Source organism: Sceloporus undulatus, chromosome 5 (genome assembly GCF_019175285.1).
Source record: "Sceloporus undulatus isolate JIND9_A2432 ecotype Alabama chromosome 5, SceUnd_v1.1, whole genome shotgun sequence".
Lineage (NCBI taxonomy): Eukaryota > Metazoa > Chordata > Lepidosauria > Squamata > Phrynosomatidae > Sceloporus > Sceloporus undulatus.
In genome coordinates, this window is record NC_056526.1 from 111,016,258 (window position 1) to 111,038,843 (window position 22,586).

Below are 22,586 nucleotides of genomic sequence, written 5' to 3' on the forward strand. Positions count from 1 at the left end.
TTTTGGAGATCTTTGAGACTAACGTCCAACTGAAGGAACAGCACCATCCTTTTCTTTTACCAGCATGTTTGCTTTTAAAAAATGCTTATGTTAATTCCATATTTTGTATTCTCAACCATTTTTGGGAGAAGGGTGAGATGAAATTTAAGAAATAACACAACCATTCAGTTCAATTAACATAACTAATGAATCTTTGAATAAGAAGTATGCTATCAGGTGAGCTGAAGCAGTCCACATTGTTTAAAGCGATGCCTTCACACAGCAGTAGTAAGTACCAATAAAGCCAGGCTTGAAAGCACTTACAATGAGTAGGAAACAGGGAGAGAAGCCAACAGAAGTGCGTAAATGATGAATCAGACTGAAACCAAATTAATGCTTTGGCTCCAGTCTGTTGAGGTCTGTCCACCTTCAACCTCCGCTCAGCCTCAACTGACTCAACTGACTCAACTCCCACCTTGGCCAGGATTCTCCATGATCTCCACGGAAACAAAACAAACATGTCCCATTCTATTTTGTCCCATTGAACCACTTCCCCACCAGGTCCAAATTGATGGGTTACGTTGCTTTCAGTCGGATGATTTGAATTGTGTTTTAAAATGTTCTTGTTTTTAGTTGATTCTTTTGGTGAGCCACCTTGGGTCCCGCTTGGAATAAAATGGAACGAAAGAATGCTTTGCATCAGAAACTGTAAAAGCTGGCTCCCACTTCACAAGAAAGGCAGGGTAAAAATGAAATTATGATTATGATTATGACTTTGACAAACTGGGTCTCCCTTATCCAAAATACTTGGGACTAGAAGTGTTTTGGATTTTGGACTTGTTCAGATTTTGAAATCTTGGAAATAGGGCTGAAGTCTATTGATGATATTCATGTAGGTGCTTCTACAGCTTATACACATAGACTGAAGGTAATTAAATACACATTTTATTTATTTATGTATTCATTCATTCATTCATTTTTATACTGCCCTTCACCTAGACGGGGAGCCAAGGCGGCTAATCATTTTGTGTATGAAATAAATTTTGTTTACATTTAAGTATCTGAAAGCAAAGGTGCCATTTTCTCAGCCACCCGTGTGGACAATTTTGGATTTTGGAATCCCTGCTAAACGGTGCGAAACATATGTTATACAAACCATTGAAAACTTATTTTAAAACTGTACAGCGCTATAAATCCCTTTCTCTTGTTAACCATGTATTCCCAATGGGACTTGCCCATTTTAAGTCTCAGACGGGCAAAGCCTTGGTGGGTTAACATATTGCATGGATAGACTGAAGTTCTGGCTTGTTAGATCTCAAAGTATGCACACCAGACTTCAGTTATCTACAATGAGATTTATGTTTGTTTATTTACCATGCTTACATTTGCCTTTTTTTCCAAAGAGCGCTGAGCAACTTCCATATGGCTCCTGTCTGGGCGCCTTCCCTGCCAGTTTGCAAACCACACAAAGAGCTGTATGGGGCCCAGAAGATCGTTTGGGAGCCCTTGGATTTACAGCAGTTCTTAGGGGCATCCCTCCCATTAATTTTGCTCGTTGTTTATGTCTCATGTATTGCCATTATAGCTAGGGATGTATAAATGGTATAATCTCAGTCTTTATTTACTGTCAATAGACCCGTCAAGACATACAATAACTGAAAACATTGTATGCAAGAGATGCAAGAGGCTGGATCTAGAATCTTTTTTCCTCCCAGACAAAGCATTAGTTTTACCCACTGAGCTATGGCTCCTCTTCACATATCAAGATGATCATGCCATTCCAAAGCCACAGAGGGGCAGCAGAAGTTTCCCTTATATGCCCTCCTCCCAACCTCCAACATAATGTAGGCAGAGCAAAGGAAGTCAACACTTTTTAAGAATGCCTTTAGACATGTTAAAGTGGAACAGCCAGTAAAGTTTGCAATGAGTGGCTGAACCTCTGAATGAACCATAAAAGTGGCATTTAGCATCTTGTGCAGATCTGAATATGTAAATTCTTCTCATCCTGCAGAGAAGTCAACCCTTGCAAGAACTCGATTCTCTATCCTGTGTCGGGAGAAATGATAGTGATCGTTTTACTAGCACATTTTCAGGTCACTAATTGTTTTCCACTGTCATTTCCAGCTCCAATTTAATTCCACCAAGGTTCATTATATATTCCACAAATAGGAAACCTCAACCTCAAAAGGAATTAGAATCACTTCAGTTTCTGATGCAAGAGCAAGATGGGAATGACAGATGAGGAACGGCTGGAGGAAGACAAGGATGAGATTCTGGGGAATGCAGGTATGCAGAGAAGTAATGAACCAATTGAAATTTCACTTCCTACGGTCCTTGAACATATCTTGTCTGGTCTCCAACCTAATACTCAAAGTCTAATACCGTTCCCACCATCACACACTCAGTATCTTCCCCAAGTTTGAAACACTGTCTACCATGGCCATCTTTAACCTTTCCTCTGCAAGATGGCTCATCTTTCATCCCTTGAGAAAGAAGCATGCAAGAGACGACCAGGCTATCTGAGCGACTAAAAGCATACATAGGCCCAACTTTCTTTAGTCAAATTCCATTGTGGCATCTGTCACTTGCAATGCAAGAGCCACTGAGCAGGTTAAAGCCTTCTTTACACCTGAGATAGTATATGCAAAGATGTGGAAGAGAGAGGCAACACCAATGGTAGCCCAATAGCTGGTTAAAGTTTATGAAATGGCAGTAAGATAAAATGCATTGCTGGATGAGAGGGAAAACAGAAGAATGTGTACAAAAACAATCTCAGAGTGTTTTACAGCTGTTTGGGAAAGATATTATAATTCCAAGTTAAGAGAACATGTAAGAAATAAATTTGCATATTTACATATTTGATTTTAAAGGGTCAATTGAATTAAACAACCGTACAAATTTGTTCAAGACAACCAGATACTAGGTTCACTGAACAGAAGAATTGCGGAAGGCATGGGGTATAAAATTCATTGAAATGTGTACTTTCAAAACACAACCTGAGATTCAAAGTTATACAAATTTATTAGGTATAAAATAGACCATTTGGTATCAAGTAGAACGAGGCTTGGGCAGAAGGAAGAAAAGGTATTTGTGTTACGTGTGTTTTATAACGTATAGGATGAATGAGGTGTTAGCATTGTATGTTTGTATGTCACTTTTTGGATTGAATGATGGCATAAATAAAAAATTATATGCACACACAAAAGCAAATTCTACGAAAGCTCATGCTGCCGACTTCTTTCAGTCAGGTCCAAAACACACAGCAGAAATAACCCACTTCGAGACCGCTTTACACTGATGCCTTGCCTGGTGCTAGGGTCCTGGAACTGTAGTTTATTGTGGCACCAGAGCTCTCTGACAGAGAAGGCTAGTGTTCACGAACAATACCAAATCCCAACATCCCTAGCAATGAGCTAGGGCAGTTGAAGCAGTCTCAAATGGGTTATTTCTGCGTGTGTTTTGGACCTGAGGTCTCAAGGGTTGCCAGTTTGTTGTTGTTGTTGTTGTGTGCCTTTCTTCGGTCCTTTTAGACTTACGTAGTATACTAAGATGTCTCCACTACTGCTTCTGGAGACTACAGGTCATATCTTTGAACTCAGAGCTGTGTAGGGAAAGAGGCAGGGGCTCAGATTGTATCCTCACCACTGTGTGACCCTTTGCAAGAAGGCACTTTGAAGGGTAGATATATATATATATTTATGTATGTATTCCTCATCTTCCCATCTAACATGGAGGGCCATCTGGCCTAGTGGTGTGGCTTCAGGTTCAAGGCCTGACACACACAATTTACCTGACAGGACTACCCTCTTATAGTGCCACTGTTCTACTATTACTGCTCTGGCTGCCTTCCCGTTGCATCCTGGGGCTTGTAGTTCAGCAGCGAGGCCTGAGAAGTCCCAAGGCCTCCTCCTGAAACTGCAAATCCCAGCATGCAACGGGCGGAGGCAGTAAATGGGAAGAGCCCCCTTTTAAGTACAGTATAGAGTGCAGTGGGTCAATAGAATGGCCGAAGCCCCGGCAGGGCGGGCGTCTCCCTCCCTTTGGGAGGGAGAGAAAAGGAGGGAGGTGGAGCTGTAACGTAGTCGCCGCCTGGCTCTGCGGAGAGGAAGATGGAGGGGGACGGGAAAAAAAGGGGGCCTCCTCCGGCTGGGGACTGTCCTCGGCATCTTCTGCCCCGCCTCATCGTATCCTTGGCTTGTTGTCTCGGGAGAGAGAGAGAGCCAGCCCTCCTTATTATAGCAATAGCCTCCGCGGTTTCTCTATGGATGGCCACCCTCACTGGGTCCTTCTCTTGGGAAGGTTTGGTCAGAGGGAAAGCTCACTCGGGGACACTTCGATGGAGAGTTCCTGCATGGACTGGTGGGAGGCCCTTGGGGTCTCTCCAGCCTGCGATTCTATGATGTACTGGGATATGATCCTCTATGAGGGGTGTTTGCCATGGGCCCTCCTCACTCTGGGCTGAGAGAGTGTGACTCCCTCCCTCTCTCCCTTGGACTCCTTGGCCCTTGGCTGAGGCAAGTCTCGACGCGTGTCTTTGGTCTCTCCGTCAAGATGGAGGGCCCTCTTTGCCCGTGTTTGGGGGCTCCTCCTGCGCCTCTTCAGTTGTTGCCCAGAAGGGAGAATGGGTTTTAACTTCAAAACGCTATTATAGTCTATACTGTATTGGCAAGTTAAATACTGTACTATTAGATTGTGATTTGTGTGTGGGTGTGTGTTGGGTGTGTGGTATTAGAATATAGTGTGGTGTTAATAGATATACATTATACACACACAAGTTAGATGCTTATGTGTGGTGTGGGGTATATATATTGTGGTGGATATAAATATCTAACACACACAGTTAGAATACTATTGTTGTTGTGTGTATGTGTGTGTATGTGTATATATTTATATATTGTGTATATAAGTGAAAATGCTCTTGTATGTATAGTGTATGTGTGTGTGTATATATATCTATATATATTATAGTGTTGATGATAGGGTGGCTTGGAGGGCCCTTCATTTATAGGATTGCCATGTTAAAATGGTATTATTTGTGTTGTGTGTGTGTTGGGTGGTCCACTTGGGGAAAGCGGAATAAAAATAAAATGAAATAATAATACTGTAAATAAATAAATAATAAATAAATAATCAGGAGGAAACAGGAAGAGAAAAAGTGTTTTAATGAGAGGATATGTTAATAAGTTATTCCTGTTCTGTTTGCAGGCAAGTGCTGTTTTAGGATTCAAGGAGGCATCTTTGCTTTTAGATGGACAGCTCTAGTTTGAGTCGCCGCTTCTTTAACTGTCAGCAAACCAGCACTGAAGAGAAATCTTTGAGGGAGTACAGGTTGAGTCTCCCTGGTCCAAAATGTCAAAATAATACTCCAAAACCCAAAAACCTTTTCTCATGGGTGGCTGGCATAGGGACAGCGTTGCTTACCAGTAGTATTTCCACAGCACACAATTTTGCTTTGTCACACAGAAAACATTAAAATACTGTATAACATTACCTTCCGGCTGATTGTATACGTGTATGTGAAAGGTAAATGAATTTCATGTTTGGACTTGGGGTCTATTCTACAAAGAGATTCTTAATGTACGCATATGCCAGTACAGGTATTCCAAAATGCAATAAATAGATAAATAAACCCAAAGCTCTTTGGGTCCCAGCATTTTGGATAAGGGGACTCCACCTGATGCTTTCCTGTTTATCTGCCAAACAGAGCAAATGAGTGGGATGAGAATAACTCCTTCCACGGAAGGGCTGCCATGTGTTACAATTTCATCATGTTGTTATTGTTTGTGTATACATGTGGATGATGATGACAAGGGAAAAGCCTCTTAAATATCGCATGCCAGGCTTTCTTAGGGCAGTGAACAGAGGAGTGCAGTTCCTCTTTGTAATTGTACATTAGCTTCTGACATTTATTAGCCCCCCATAGCAAGGTTCTCTGGGTTGCGATAATAAGTGAAGAGCTTTGCACCTAAATTAAATCATGGCCAAATAAACACACTGCAGAGTAATAGATAAAATGGTGTGTGCTGTAGGCTTGTATTCAGAGGAGAAATGGCAAATCCCTTCTCAGTATTTCTTGTGCTTAAGAAAACCATATAAATCCATGGGGCCGCCAAATCCACAGGCAACCTGAAGGCCTAGAATGCGCACATAACATGCTGTATCCCCAATCATATGAGACTGGCTCACTAGAAAAGACAATAATGCTTGGTAACAGAAGACAGAAAAGAGGAAGCTTCATTACGGTTGAGTCATTCTGGTCCCAAACTCAATGCAGAAATTAATCCAGTTTGAGACTGCTTAACTGCCAACTCAAATTCAATTTGAGGCTGCCTTAACTGTCGTGTTAGTGAATTTTGGGAATTGTAGGTGTTTTTGGAACTGTAGTTTTTGTCAGAGAGCTCTAGTGCCACAATAACACTACAATTCCCATCATTCTTAGCACTGAGCCAGGGCAGTTCAAGTGGATGATTTCTGCAGTGTGTTTTGGAGACAAACGGTATGGGATGCAGATGGGTTTTTTGCTCTGATCCAGCTGAGCTCTTCTTTTTATGTTCCCATGTTTTAATTAATTAACTAGTATAGCAGTTAATATAACAATGTAACATCCTGGTATTTTAAATGCCGTTATTTCATGACATGCAATAGGCAATAAGAAACGCTTCACTTGCTGAATTAACCCTCAAGCAGTTGTTAAAAGTAGAGAAACCTTGCAGAAGAAGGTGAGGAGGACAACTGCAAGGCAATATCATGTGCCTGTAGCTGTTATAGACTATATTATTTCAGAGGAAGGAGCTGGCAGAACTGCTCTGGATATTAATTGTCTAAGAAAACCCTATGAAAAGTTGACAGGTGACTTGAAGCCCCCCCTCACACACACACACTGATATGACTTTGTGACTGAAGGTAACTTGAACTCATTTCAGACAGGTTGTGTATGGGAGTGTACCATCTCTCAGATGCCATCCTTACAGATAGGCTGGGATATCTTTCTCAGTGTTTTTCCTATTACATTTTAGAACTGCTATAGTGGTTTTTTGTTTATTGTTCTGTACTTGCAGTTCTCTACTTTGTACTTCTTGTTGTTACATAAGAGATGCGCAATGATCTAAAAGCAAATAATAATCTAAAGGTTATTGCTCGACAGTACTCTCTCCTACCTCAGCCTTTTAAACAAGGGGCAAAAGGTGACTGAACATATTTAGTAGTATTCTGGAATTTCTCACAGTTTGAATACAAAAATTAACAGTTCACTTCATGCTGTTTTTCACTCTTTTTGCAGTTTGGGCACTCGGTCTCTAAAAGGTTCTCCATCACTTCAATATAGAAATATAGAAGTTTACATGTGTTAATTGAAACAACAAAACCTGGACATAAAAAACCCACATCTTGGACAAAAAGAATATTTCTGTTATTGCCAACATGGCATTCTCAGAAAAAAGCTTGCTAAGTTAGTACAATTGATAGAAAGATATGAAATATTCTCAAATGCTGTACTTATCATATCTGCAACAGCAATGTTTTATTATTATTTAAATTATATACTGCATTACAAAATGTCTTACAGGATCCACTGGTGCACTGTCATCAGCAGAACCTTCCCAGTTGCAGCCCCTTGTGTGCTCTCAGAAAGAAATCAGATCCCTGCTCCAGAGTTGCTCCAGAGACCTAGGAAGCGCTGGAGCCTGTTTTTAGGATGCACATAAGGACTTCAGGAGGAAGAAGAAGGGGAGAAGAAAGGCCTGACTCCACTGATGGAAACAGTGGAATGCAGAACACATGTTGGATTCTAGCCTTAGCTTCCTTAGTTTTAGGCCCAAAGTGGCAGGATACTGTTTCCCCCTCCCACAGGACATTGTTGCTATTGTGTGATTGAACTGTGGGAGGCTGTAGTAAAAGCAAGTCATTTTACTCAAAGGAAAAATCAGTTCATTTTTTTTGCAGCTGTCGTGTATGATTTGCACTGTGAAAGTTCAGTAGTGCTTTCCAGCCACTTTTGTTTGGTCAGTGGGAGAAAATGGAGATTCCCCCCTTCCAGAGTTACTTATCTGCTTTATTAAGCAAAAAGTTACTTTAGCTATATTGGGGAGGATGTAGTTTTTGGCCCTTTCTATACATTACAGAACCCTATCTGCCTCTCCTCTTCTGCCCTGGATGGCATGAAAAGCTTTTGTGACAGCATGGAAAGTGGGGTGGTAGATTTCAGAGAGAAATGAGCTTGTTCATTATCAGAAGTAACTGCTGGATGAAAAAGCCTTCTGTTATTATACCAACACCAACTGAAAAGCATCTCTGATCATAAAAAGAGATTACCTGTTTGAAGTGTGTGTGAATAAGGATCTGCCTAAAGTAGAAGAAGAGCAGCCAACTCAGTGCTACAGGCGCAACATTGTTATGTACAGCATATATTGAGTGATCTAAACTACTGTGAATCTGTTTTTCCTTTGGCCAAATCAGCTTATAAGGAAAGCAGACCACATTCACACAGAATCTTAGCAGAAAGATTAAGAGATATTGAGAGAGAAAGTGAGATAAAGTGTATTCCGCAGTCACAGCATGTTGTTATGTGTAAATTCGCAGTGGCTTTCCAGAATTTTGGTGTCCAGAGAAAAGTGTTAGGGAGAAATAGAAATTTAATTTTGCACTGGAACTAAAAATCCTCTGAAATTATATGCTGTCAAAATATAGGTCAACTATCTTTAGATATATTTGTAACCATAGAGTTGCTGCCACCCCTGTGATCATCTCCTAAATGGTGCTTCTTGGCAGCATGTTAATACTGTATAATGAGCAAGCACTACTCAGCACTTTGGAAAGTTGTCTATAAATACTGTACCATCAGAAAGTATCGTGTAGGTAGGCTTCTTTATTTACACAAGACTGGAGCATCTACAGAGATATAACTATAACACTACAAGTCCTCATATTTATAGTCACTTCTGACATCATTTTGTACAAGTATTTTTTTTTAAAGTAGGGGATTTATATCTATAAATCTTCATAAGTAATTTCTTAAAAGTAGGGGTGGTAGTCTTCATATATACATGTGAAATTATATCTATAAATCTTCATAAGTGTCAGTGGCCTTTAGATTATGCTTCCCTCTTTGCAGAGAAATACAAACAGATGATTTTAATATGATTGATTGGATTTATATCCTGTTTTTTCTCCCAAAATAGGATTCAAGGCAGATTACAATAAAATTTAAAAGATCCAATAAAAATATTAATTTATAAAAGTTAAAAATAATTAAATATCAATCTTATTTTTTTAAACAATTAAAGTTCAAAACACACTGCAGAAATAATCCAGTTTGAGACTGCTTTAACTGAGAACCCTGGGAATTGCAGTTTATTGTGGCACCAGAGCTCTCTGACAGAGAAAGCTAAATGTCTCACAAACACTACAATTCCCAGAATTTCTTAGCATTGAGCCAGATTAGTTAAAGCTGTCTCAGACTGGATTATTTCTGCGGTGTGTTTTGGACCTTAGACACCTAAAAATACTTAACACATTTTAAAATATATTGTTACAGTAAAAGATTTAAAAAATACAACACACCACTTGTACACAGATTTGCGCTTGACTTCTTGCTCAAAATTCATTGAGTGACATTGTCCCAGCCGCTGTTTCTTTTTGTAGCCTTCCCTGAGATCTTGTTGGGTATGCTCATGTATACTGTCCTGAGTTATTTGGAAAGGCAGATAATGGTACAGATTAATAATTTCTACACTCAGTCAATTTTCTTCACAGGAACTGTTGTTCCATATTATTTCTAAAGGGCACACATCAGCTTAATATGCTACGCTGTATTATTAGTTTCTTTCCTCTTTTTATTAAAGATTTTAAAACAGTGCAAAACAATAAATAACTCTTTTATGACAAGAATTCTTGCAATTTTAAGTCTGCAATTTTAAGTCTCCATAAGGCAATTTCCAATCTACATTTTATTTCCTTAATTTGCTCTCAAGTCACCATTTCCTACTTCTGCCCAAGTTGCTACTGGGAAATATCCAACGCAGTTCCGGTAGGTGTAGTTTTGTCCTATTTCTTCTTGCATGAAAATATAGCTGAAATGTTGTCAGATTTTGTATGTCAATAAGAAAAACGGATGCATTAGGAATCTAAGCTAGGATTTTAGTGAATTTTTGATAATGTTGGGTTCATTGACCAGCAATGAATTTTTTTCTTTGAGCATGCAATCCTTTCTGAAAATAATTACCGGGGTGGGAGAAGAAATAATAATTGTCCACTATTCTCCAGTATTTTTAAAAGGGAAACATTCTCATTTTTCATAGGGTTCGTACATGGAACTTTCTTGAATTTCAGAAAGTTCTGGGGCATGAGACACGTTACACCGCACTTTGAACAGAACACTTTTCAAATGCTGCTAGTTTTGGGGACGGACACTTGCAGAGTATGAGCCATCATTCAGGAAAGCTCCCCTACCATTGCTGGTTGTTCAGCCACCGAGCACCAAGATAGCCTGAGCTAGATTGTTAATTGCTGCCAAAGGTTCAGGGACAAATTATTTATTAGGTCTCTGCTGCATTATCAGTGGGGTCATGGAGTATCATTGGATAAAGTCTTCCTTATCAATAAGTCTGTGCTTATCTCCCCCCTCCCCCGTGTCATTCATTCCAGAAACAACTAGACTGATGTTTTTTGCATGTTATTTTCAGTTCAATCTTATCATTCTGATCTTTTTTACTTTGACTTTTATTTCTTTTGATGTCTTCACAGTTATACGTTGGATAATAACCTTCTTAGCCCAGAACAAAGACATTTCTATGAGGAGAATGGCTATCTAGTCATAAAAAATTTGGTTTCCAGTGAGGATATTGAACATTTCAGGTAAAAGTCCAGTCTGGTTTCTAGCTTTTGCCCTCCTCTGAGGTTGAGAGAATGTGACATGCCCAAAGTCACCCAATGGGTTTTCATGGCTGAGCAGTGATTTGAACTCTGGTCTCCAGAGTTGTAGTCCAATGCTCAAACCACTGTGCTGGCTCCCATTGGAAACTTCTAGGAATGGCAATTTGTCTTTTAAAACAGGTTACAGGGAATATTTATAATAAAATACCAATTTCTCAAAACCAGAGGTAGACGTCCAGTCACTTCTGGTGTTTGTTTGCCATTGTTGGTAGTCCATATGGTTCTTGAAGGTTCCAGGGGCAGAAAAAGGCCCTCAACAAAGAATTTCACTTGCTTCTACTGTAGTTGTTATCCATACTTTTTTCTTAGTAGAAACATTCAGTTAATTGTTTTAATGACAACAGAATTGTTTTACTAATTGTCAACTGACCTTCATCCCTTTTAAAAATCTTTTGTCCAGAAATGAGTTCATAAAGATCTGCCAAAATGAGGTGAAAGTACCTGGACTGATGATCATGAGAGATATTGCAATTGCCAAGTCAGAGTTTCTTCTTGATCAGAAAGCAGTTTCAAAAATACAGGATTTTGTAGAAGATGAAGAACTCTTCAGATACTGCACTTTGCCTCAGGTAAAAAGGAATATGGTGAAGACTGGAACTGTCTGCATTTTAATAAGGGTATTTGAACACCTTCAAGGTGTTTCTGACTTAAGCTTGCCTCGGATTGCACTGTCACAGGGTTTTCTTGGCATGATTTGTTCATCATGAATTTGTCATTTGCTTTCCTCTGAGGTTGAAAGCGTGTGACTTGTCCAAGGTGGGTTTCAATGGCTGAGCAGGGATTTGAATCCTGGTATCCCTGAGTGCTAGCTCTTTGGTTTACTAATACATATTTTTCTTGTTTTTAATTGTTTTTTGTTTTGTTTTGGCCTGCTCTTCATGAATTGGCAAAAGTAAAGTGATTACTTGTAAGTTCAGGTGTTCTTCATAGGTCAGGACCTTGTAACTCCATTTGTAACAATAATATTTTAAAATGTATGTTTAATTTGTAATTATTTCCTGAGTAAACTTTAATATATAACCATGATATTTTCCTTTTTTAAAAATGGACCACAAGGGAAAATGTGCAGGGTTATTTGTGGTTTCTCTATACTTTACAGGGCAAATAGTTTCAGGAGAGATTTCACTTGAAAGAACAACATGAGCAAACAATTCCTGCATTTTCCTAGTGGTGAACTCCTAGTATAATTCCCATAAACTATTTTAAATTTTTTAAAACAAATAGCCCACATTATATCTGCTTACAGATTCTATCTATTTTGACATTAATAGGGGTGGTAAATGCTTACAGCTAAGAGCCCACTTTTTGCTGCTTGTACCCAAGGTCTTGTGCAGAGGTGTACAGTGTGCAGTTGTGGGGTCGCATGTTGTCCCTATAAAGGGGCCTCGATCCCTCTAGAATCCCCCAGACTGCTCCTTTTTGTTGCAAAAAAAATCCAGAAAGGCAAATTGGTTCTCTTGCAAGCCTCCAGGAATTGAAATCCAACTTTTAAATAGTTGGGGGAGGAGCTCTTCACTGTTTGTCATTTTAAAAAGCTATTGTTTATTTTTATGTTTTGGGACATTTGACAGTCTGTGCATCCCCTAGAGCAGGGGTAGGCAACCTTTTTGAGCCAGGGGCCGGGTTGCTGTCCCTCAGACAACTGGGGGGCCGAATTCAAAATGGTGCCCAGAGCGGCGCAGAAGCTGCAGCAGGGGCAGCAATCGGCGGTAGGATTGGGCTGGGGCCGGTCCCAAGGCCTCGCCGTGCCGGATCTGGCCCACGGGCCATAGGTTGCCGACCCCTGCCCTAGAGAGTCCCGAGTTAAAAAGCTGATACTTGGACCTACTGCAGTTGCCAGTGCCTGTATTAGTGGAATAAATGTCTGATGAGCGCCATGATATTAAGTTGCTATGTTAAGTGTAAATCAGTGAAAGGGGACATCACACAGCTCTGCTGCGGAGTGGGAGGGATTTTCCTTGTGTAGTTCACATTCAGTTCATTGGAACGTGTGCACAAGAACATATCATATGGATTGTGAACAAAACCTGGATGTTGCTTGGTTTTACACAAAACATCAATTTTATAAACAGATGTAAAAGTCTAAGAGCTGTGCATAAAACTAGCTACTTCTTTAGCATTTGGTTTATTATTGAAATACATCTCCTTGAGTATTGCTACTGCTAAGTCAGCTGCTGCTCGCATCATGTGATTTTATATCCTATAGCAAGTTTGAATACACATTTCATGAGATATATTCTTTGCTTTAGATACTGAAATATGTCGAATGCTTTACAGGACCAAACATCATGGCTATGCACACCATGCTAATTAATAAACCTCCAGATCTTGGTAAGGAATTTTTGAACAAACGAGAATTTAAAATGTTCAGTCCAGCAGACATTGTTATATTAAAATAGAGTTGGATTTGATGTTTCCCCTTTTCGCTAAATTTAAACACGGACAGTTGATTACTGTGATAAAAGTCTAAATTGTATTGCCGTTTAGTGGTTCATGAATTCCATGACAGAAGATATACAAAATATAAATATCAAAAACAAAACAAAAACCCCCACAAAACCTCACACAGAACTCCCCAACTGATGAAAAGCAGGGTGGTTTTGAGAACCAGGTTTGGACTGGCAAACTTCAGTATATTCTGCTTTTAAAATTATTTATGAATTATAGTTCTGCTGTTTTCCCGCTGGAGGGGAAGTGTTTAGTCTAAAATGGATGAAAATATCAGTCATTATCATAGGAAGCTTAATATTGACACAATTTTGATAACAAATCTGCAACTATGCAATACAAATATTTATTGCAGGAAAGAAGACTTCGCCATCCAATGCACTCGGATTTGCATTTTTTCCATTCGACCTGCAGATCGCATTGTTTGCGCTGGACTGCCTGGAGAAGATTGACGCAGCAATGCTGCCTGTAGTGTTGCCGGGATCACATAAGGAGACTCTGAAACAGCATGATTATCCTGAGTGGAGGTAAAGTCTCTCTGTGTGTGCACACATATGTATGCAAGATAGAAGAGTGAGATTTACAATCAAATTGGACTTTGACATATGACATCCCTAAGAATGTGAGACCTCATAAGGTCATCAGTTGCTCTATTCAGGTTTTGAAAACTCAGGCCCTTCATTCTTGACTGAGTCAATCCACTTGAGGTACAGTCTTCTCTTTTTCCACTGTGTTCCATTTTACCAGTATTATCATCCTTTCCATTGAGTTACAATCTGAATAATCTTAGCCTTCTTCTCTGGTTATACAGTCGCCTTGGTATCTGGTGGGGTTTGGTTCCAGGACCCCCCACCCCCCCCCCCCGGGGGTTTTTTTTTTTGGATTACAATGAATGTTCAAGTCCCATTAAATACAATGGCATAGTAAAATGGTATCCCTCATATAAAATGGCAAAATCAAGGTATTTTAAAAATTCTTTCAAGCAGTGGATTCTTGAATCTGTGGATATGGAGGACTGACTGTATTTGGACACCAAATTTGCTATCATCCTGCAGAGTTTGCTTATTTACAGTCAGCCCTTCTTATACATGGATTTCTTATACACGGATTCAAGCATCCACAGTTTGAAAATGTATATTTATAAGGGACACCATTTTGCTATGTCATTATATTTAATGGGACTTGAGCATCCACAGATTTTGTTATCCATGGGGGATCTTGGAACCAAACCCCAGCGTATAACAAGGTTCCACTGTATTTAGCTATTCCACTTGGCCCTCCTTATTCACAGTGTTTGCATCCACAGCTTGAAAAAAAATTTTTTTTCAGTTAAAAAAGCTGGGTATAGGCGTGAAACAGACTGTCCCAAAGGGGCAGCTTGATGCTGCCCCCAACAAAGCCGAATTGGGGCTGTGGCAACTGAACTCCATGGCCCCAATCTGCCTTTTTGCTGGCTGAAAAAGAAGCGGCAAAGAGCCTTTTTGTGCCAGCAAAAAAAAACAGTTTTTGGGCTTGCGGCAGCTGGAACCTGACTTTAAAGTGTTCCAGCAGTGTGCAGAGTCTAAACACTGCACTGCTGGAGCTCCCGGAAGCTGGTCCATGTGTGGGCAGTGGGGTGGCATGAAGCCACCCTCTGGGCATCTTGAGGGCATGCATTGTGTGTACACCATGCCCCCAAGATGCCTGGAAGCCGTTTTTTTAATGCCGGTCTGTTGTGATCCATAGTTAACCATAGTTTAGTACAGTATTCCATTCTCTTCATCAGGATTGAGAGGGAGTACACAAATCTGAGACATGAGCATATATCCTTAAATCATAGTTTAGTGTTAACCCCAAACCAAGCTGGTGTAAAATGCAAAAGTGTTTTTATTTGAGTATGGAGTGTTTTTCTCAGTTTGTAACTTGTAAATACTATTTTCAGTTAAATGAAGATGGTATTAAATTAGTTGATTGAAGATAACATTAAACTGGCTCAGACATTTATTTTATCATGGAGTCCCTTTGAAATTGCCTTTGCACCTTCGTTATATTATTTCTCTGAAACATTATCTGCAAAGTTGGTCCCATCTTGTACTTTCACATCTTTGTGCCAGCTTCTGCCAGCAGTGTTTTGCACTATCATGGAGATATCTGTATGATATGAAAATTCAATGTAATGACACGCTTCAAATTTTATAGATGTAAGAATACTAGAGGGATGTAACTGGCTAGTTTTCCAAAAGGAATAGAAACTAGTGGTACTATTTCCTAGTAACTTCAAAGGAGGATTCCAAACCTTTTTCGGTATACATATAATTCAATGATAATTCTTACTAGAGGTAACAAAAGAATTTTCCCAAACTGAAAATCAGCGGAACATATCTCTGTCCTATAAACATAATCTAAATCATGGCCCACTGGCCTAATAACAACTGCAAATTACCGTATATACTTGTCTATAAGTCAAAAAATGTATGCCCAAAAATCGACACCAAAATCCCAGGTCGACTTATTTACGAGTCAGTATGGTAATGTGATAGCAGCAATTTCAGATTTCCCCATGCGGTAGAGAGAGGGTTTCTTTCTCTCTTGAGCCAAGCAGAAAGAGTCCTGGGTGGTTGATTACTGTTAAACAAACAAACAAATCTGTCTTGGTCCAGGCCTCAGTGGGAGAGAAGAACCACTGGACCTCATCCCCTTTCCCTCCACCATTTCCTTCTCCTTTTGTGTCGTATCTTTTAGATTGTAAGCCTGAGGGCAGGGAACTGTCTGATTAAAAATAGCAATTGTAAGCCGCCCTGAGAGCCATTAGGGCTGAAGGGCATGATATAAATGCCTAAATAAACAAACAAACAGAGTCTCCCTCTGCTCCCTCTGGTTGCTGCTGTCTCCACAGTCAAGGATGAAACCAAAGTATGCTGCAGCAAAAAAGCCTCAATTACAGTCCCTCTTGCCATGCGCACATGTGCACACCTTGAAGAAGCCTCCAACTTTTACCCTCAACTTATTCTCGGGTCATGGCAAAATCCATAATTTTGGCCACCAAATCTGCCCTTGACTTATACATAAAGTCGACTTATAGTTGTGTATATATGGCATACGCTTGATGTTACAATGGAAGAAAGTACTAAAAACATTAGTTGTACTGGTTGGGAAAACTCTTTGTATTGTGGAGAAATCGGTTGGCATAACATGAATTTAGAATGCTGGGTTCATGGATCTTGTTTTGATCTCGCTTCACCATTCCTTAAGCCTGTAACTCAGTTTTAAAGTTTCTGGTTTTGAAATGTCAATATTCCAAAAGCGTAAGACTTTAGAAGTGAATTTTTATGTTGATTTTCTAGGGTGGTGTAAACATATTTTACCATGGAGTACGTGACTATGATAAAAGTATCCCAAGGGTCCACCTTGCTATGGAGAAAGGAGACACAGTGTTTTTCCATCCCTTACTAATCCATGGCTCCGGGATGAATAAGACTGAAGGGTTTCGAAAGGTAAGATGCTAGTTGAAGTTGCTGGCTGGTGAGTTTTTCCCCCCTTGAGGTGTCAACAGCAACAAAAATAAAATAGTTGGCCATCCTCCGTTCAGCTGAAGATCCCTAAGTGTATGTTCTCTATGTGTTTCAGTGGCAATGTAAACAACATTTGCATGCTCTCCACAGACAGCTGTTATGGATTTCACATGAATTTGGGAGATGATCAAGATCTCATGTTAGTTATGTCTATCCTTGTTTCTTCTTTGTGGTCTCTGTGACTCACACATTGGGGTGTCCTGTGCCTGTGCAGTGTAACTTTGGGACCTTCTAGATGAGATCTTAGTAACTTTTGGAGCGGTAGCTCCACCTATTATCCATTTTGTCTCTGCTTTCCCGCTTAGTCCTCTCAGTTCCTTTTTGCCTACTCTGTGAGCAGCAGCATAGAAACCCTTCTCGGCTAAATTTCTCTTTCAGCTACAGTTAATTATTGGACTTTGTTTTTTTCTGCTAGCTTTTCTTTGGCAATAACAACTTGGTTTGGATTTGTTATATTCTTTCGGAAATCTCCCTCGGTTTTATTTTCTTGGCTGTTTGACCCTGAGGCATCATGGCGTCAGCAGGGCTACTTTAACTGACAGTACCCTACTAGGTCTCCTCAGGTCAGATCACCAAGACCCTCCGGCTGACAAGTACATTCCCTGACTCCTCTTCAGGCCAGGCCATATGAACCTGGTCCTTCTGCATGTTTGGGAAGCCCCCGACTTCGTTCATCACCCAGACCTCGGCAGTTTTGTTGGTATCACCTTCGATCATGTCCTCTCGATCCTCGTCTTCTCTCTCACATTGTGTGGATTCAAGATATTATATTAGGGTGATAGAACATATTCACCATGACAGCCTGACCAGGTGAGATTATGAATTACAGTATGGAGGATACCCTTAATACTCACCTGTTCTGCTGTCCTTTAGAGACCCTTACCATAACCACCAGTCTTGATACTACTGGGATAGAAGTCATGTCAATGAACTCCTATACCATCACTCTGTTCAGGAGCACTCATTGCCCAGGTCAATTATAATGCAGTCAGCTCCACATCGGAGATCTGCCTCCAAATCACACTCACAACATATGTGCCCAACTTATGCTACTAAGTCATGCCTGCAACATAAGAGTCCTTTCCCTAATGATACAGCACGGTCAGGAAGTTCCCAAGGAAGAGGTGAGAGGTACTGCGGAGGGGATTGCACACATGAGGATTTTCCGACTAGGCAGGAGTCTTTCGGGCCAAGAACACCCTGCTCCTACTTTGCACTTGGGGTCATCAGCAGATGGTAGTGCTGACTCAGAGGATTCCTTGGATGACATATTTTGGAGAAATCCCTGGCCACCCAAGACTCACCTTCTCCTATGGCCGACATTCTTTGGAGACAGATTGGCTGGATTTTACCACACCTGAGTGTCGATTACCATAGATGTGTGGGCTTTGGACATTGCCAACAGAGGCTACTGCATTGAGTTCGATGCTTATCCTCCTACCGGCCATCTGTTTATGAAACACTCCTCGATCAATCCTTCAAGATAAGATATCATACTTGTTACAAAAGGGAGCCATAGAAAGAATTCTTGTTCGAGCCGTCAGTCAAGTTTTTTCTCCTGTTATTTCGTTATAGAGAAGGACAGGGGATCCTACCTATCCTGGACTTAAGACATCTGCATTCATTCATCTGATACTGTCAGTTTCACATGGTTACAATGCCATTTATCCTTCCTTTTTTACAACAGGGTCATTGGTTCGCCACTCTAGATCTGCGTGACACATATTTTCATATAGGGATTCATCCCTCACATCATCATTTCCTGTTGGCAATTGGAGATTCTCTATTTACGTGTGGGTCCTACCATTTGGCCTCCACATTGAGAATTTTCACAAAACTCATGTCAGTAGTGGCAGCTTGGGTTCAACAGTTTACCTTTAGATAGACAATTGACTCTTAATGCCCATTCCATCCACCTTCTCCGACGTCAGGTCCCTTATATTCTGAGTTTGATGGATATCCTTGGCCTTGAGATCAACTTCAAAAAGTCTAGTTTGGTCCTACCTCAGATGATCCCGGAGCGATCCTGGATTCAGTTTCAGCCAAAGCTTACCTCCCAAAGACCAGGTTTTGGACTCTGTTCACCCTAGTTCTATGCTGCCGGCAATCCAAGAGGTTACAAGCATGCCACATCCAAGTTCTCCTGGGCCACATGGCTGTCACCATTTCTGTAACTCCCAGGGCAAGTCTTCAATTCCAGCCCCTTCAAAGCTGGTTCATAGCGGTCTTCGAGCCACTCCACGACCCACTGGAAAAAAGACTCATAATGCCCAGATACATTCGCCCACCCTAGGGTGATGGCTCCACCCAGCATATTTGCAGGCATGCCCTTCCTCCCCCCCACAACCTCACCTAGCCATCACCTCAGGTGCTCCAATGAAAGGTTGGGGCACAGATGTCCAAGATCTGTGCATCCAGGGTGTATGGATGAATTCAAAAAGATCCCTACATATGAACATACTAGATCTCTACATATCAACATACTAGATTATGGCAGTACAAAAAGCCCTCCGAACCTTCGAATCACTTCTGACAGAGAAGCAATACAGGTGATTATGGACAACACTACAATGATGTACTGCATAAACAAACAGGACGGCACAAGGTCCAAAACACTACTGGATTTTACCTTTCGCATTTGGAACTGGTGCATTCTAAGGGGCATCATGCTACATTACCTCCGTGGGGAGGATAACCCGTTGACCTGTGAACTCAGCTGCTCACCCATATCATGCCACGAATGGACCATACACCATCACGCCATGCAGGATCTCTTTGCTTGGTGGTGGACCCTACAACTTGACCTGTTTGCCAAGTACAAGAATGAACAACACACCCTCTTTTGCTCCAAGGACAGGTCGGGGAGATCCCAAAAGGGACACATTTCTTCATTCATGGTTGGGAAAGACACCATATGTGTTTCCACCATTTCCATTGTCACCAGTGTGGTGTCAAAACTCCAGAGAGACAGGTCAAATGTGATTGTGACCGCTGTGGTCAAGCATGGTTCACCACCCTTCTGCAGCTGACTAAGGGACAATTCCTTCAACTTCATCTTCCTTCCAACTTCTGATAATTTACAACAGTCAGGTTTGACTTGGAGACTCCTCATTTCATGGCTTGGCGAATTTGAAATTAAGAGAATTACAACCAGATCCAGTCCGTTGATCACAAGATGTGGTATCATTCAGTAAGGCTTTTGAAAGGGTTCCCCATGACATTCTTTCAAATAAGCTAGTGAAATGTGGGCTAGACAATGTAACTGTTACATGGATTTGTAATTGGTTGATGGGCTGAACCCAAAGGCTGCTCAATAATGACTCCTTTTCATCCTGGTGAGAAGTGATCAGTGGGGTCGCACAGGACTCTGTACTGGGGCCAGTGTTATTCAACATCTTTATCAATGACTTGGATGACAGAATTGGGGGTATACTGTTCAAATTTGCAGATGACACCAAATTAGGAGGAGTAGCTAATACCCCTGAGGACAGGATCAAACTTCAGAATGACCTTAATAGATTAGTAAGCTGGGCCAAAGCTAACAAAATGAATTTCAACATGGAGAAATGTAAGGTACTGCACTTAGGGCAGAAAAATGAAATGCACAGATATAAGATGGGGGACACCTGACTGAATGAAACTGCATGTGAGAGGGATCTGCGAGTCCAAGTAGACCACAAATTGAACATGAGTCAACAGTGCGATGCGGCAGCTAACAAGGCCAATGTGATTTTAGGCTGCATCAATAAAAGTAAAGTGTCTAGATCAAGGCAAGTAATAGTGCCACTATATTCTGCTTTGGTCAGGCCCACCTGAAATATTGCGTCCAGTTCTGGGCACCACAATTCAAAAAGGACATTGGGAAACTGGAGCATGTCCAGAGGAGGGCGACTAAAATGATGAAGGGTCTGGAAACCATGTCCTATGAGGAACGACTGAAGGAGCTGGGGATGTTTAGCCTGGAGAAGAGAAGGTTAAGGGGTGATATGATAGCCCTGTTTAAATACTGGAAGGGATGTCATATTGAGGAGGGAGCAAGCTTGTTTTCTGCTGCTCCAGAGACTAGAACATGGAACAGTGGATGCAAGCTTCAGGAAAAGAGATTCCACCTCAACATTAGGAGGAACTTCCTAACAGTAAGGGCTGTTTGACAGTGGAACAAACTCCCTCGGAGTGTAGTGGAGTCTCCTTCCTTAGAGCTCTTTAAACAGAGTCTGGGTGGCCATCTGTCGGAGATGCTTTGATTGAGATTACCTGCATGGCAGAGGGGTTGGACTGGATGACTTGCGGTCTCTTCCAACTCTATGATTCTATGATTCTATGACTGTTCTTATTTACCTGATTTGGTCCACTGAGTGTTGCAAGCCACCCATAAAGAATCTACACACCAGTCATAATCCCATAAGTGGGACAAATACTGTAAATTTCTCACATCTCAAGAATTGTCACCAACCTCTGCACATACCAGACATTTTCTCAGTTTCTGCTGTCCCCTGCTGGTGAAAAGCTCCCGTTGTCTTCTCTCCATTTTCTGTGACTGCCATTTCCTTTTACCCCAGATGATTGGGTTTACGGTCTTTTTTTCGGGACTCATTGGTCCAACAGTTTCTTAGAGGTTTCAAGAATTTTCGCCCACCCAGGACTAGGGCCAATGCTGGGATGGAGCCTTGAATTGGTCTTGTCTCAACTATCGAGGAGCCCCTTTGAGCTCATGACTTGCATCTGCTTTCCTGGAAAATGGCCTTTTTATTTGCGATCACGTCAGCTCGAAGGGCAAGTGAACTTTGTGCTTTATGTGTAGATCCACCATATTTGTGATTCTATTGCAACAAGGTAGTTTTAAGACCAGATTTCCAAAAAAGGCCAATTGGTTTCACCTCAAAGATTTTCCAAATGTGTGGTTTTGGCTATCCATTTAGCCTGTAAACTGACATGCAAGGAGCCACTGACACAAAGACCCATTCTACCGAGGTGGTAGCCACATCATCAGCTTTTCTAAGGAATTCCCTTGGAGGAGATCTGCAAGGCAGCCATCTGGTCACAACCTTTTCATTCATTTCCCATTACAGAGTAGATACTAGATTGAGATCTTGGGAGAGCTATTCTATCAGCATTGCACTGACTCCATTTACCTTTTTAAGTGCCATACTATTTGTCAGTAAAAATTTTTGTGTTATTATCATGATGCATAATTTATCGTTCAATTTCTGCTTGGGCAAGATTCTCTCTCTTCCGTATGTTATAGCTCACTAATCTCCCCAATGTGTGAGTCACAGAGACCACAAAGAAGATGAACAGGTTGCATTTTTGTAAGTGGTTCTTTGAGTGGTCATCTGTGATCTCACACAAACCTGCCCATCCTCTCCTCCATCGTCCCTAGCTTCTTGGTTCATAGTATGGTGCCATTCAGTGTCCTTGTAACTGCGAGGAAAGTGGAGACCAAATGGAGGGTGGGCGGAGCTACCACCAGAAATTTTACTATGATCTAGTCTAGAAGGTTGCAAAGCTACACTGCGCAAGCGCGGAAAACTACAATGTGTGAGATCATAGATGACCCCTTGAAAAATTACAGTTACAGGTATGCAACCTGTTCATTTTCTTATTGGAAAGGCGTTTCACAACAATTTCAGACTGTTGGCATATTGTTTGTTTGTTTTTTAAATGCAGGCAATCTCTTGT

General features: G+C 41.0%; 1 protein-coding gene across 1 annotated transcript in view; it reads left to right on the forward strand.

Annotated features, from left to right (window-relative positions):
- The window catches only part of PHYH (phytanoyl-CoA 2-hydroxylase), a 63,344-nt gene extending 49,457 nt beyond the window's left edge, over positions 1-13,887 (forward strand). Inside the window, exons 2-6 of the mRNA XM_042469661.1 lie at positions 9,948-10,003; positions 10,720-10,830; positions 11,309-11,477; positions 13,158-13,239; positions 13,712-13,887. Coding sequence (XP_042325595.1) covers positions 9,948-10,003; positions 10,720-10,830; positions 11,309-11,477; positions 13,158-13,239; positions 13,712-13,887 — 594 coding nt within the window. The remainder of the gene's footprint in view (positions 1-9,947; positions 10,004-10,719; positions 10,831-11,308; positions 11,478-13,157; positions 13,240-13,711) is intronic.
- The last annotated feature ends 8,699 nt before the right edge of the window (positions 13,888-22,586 follow it).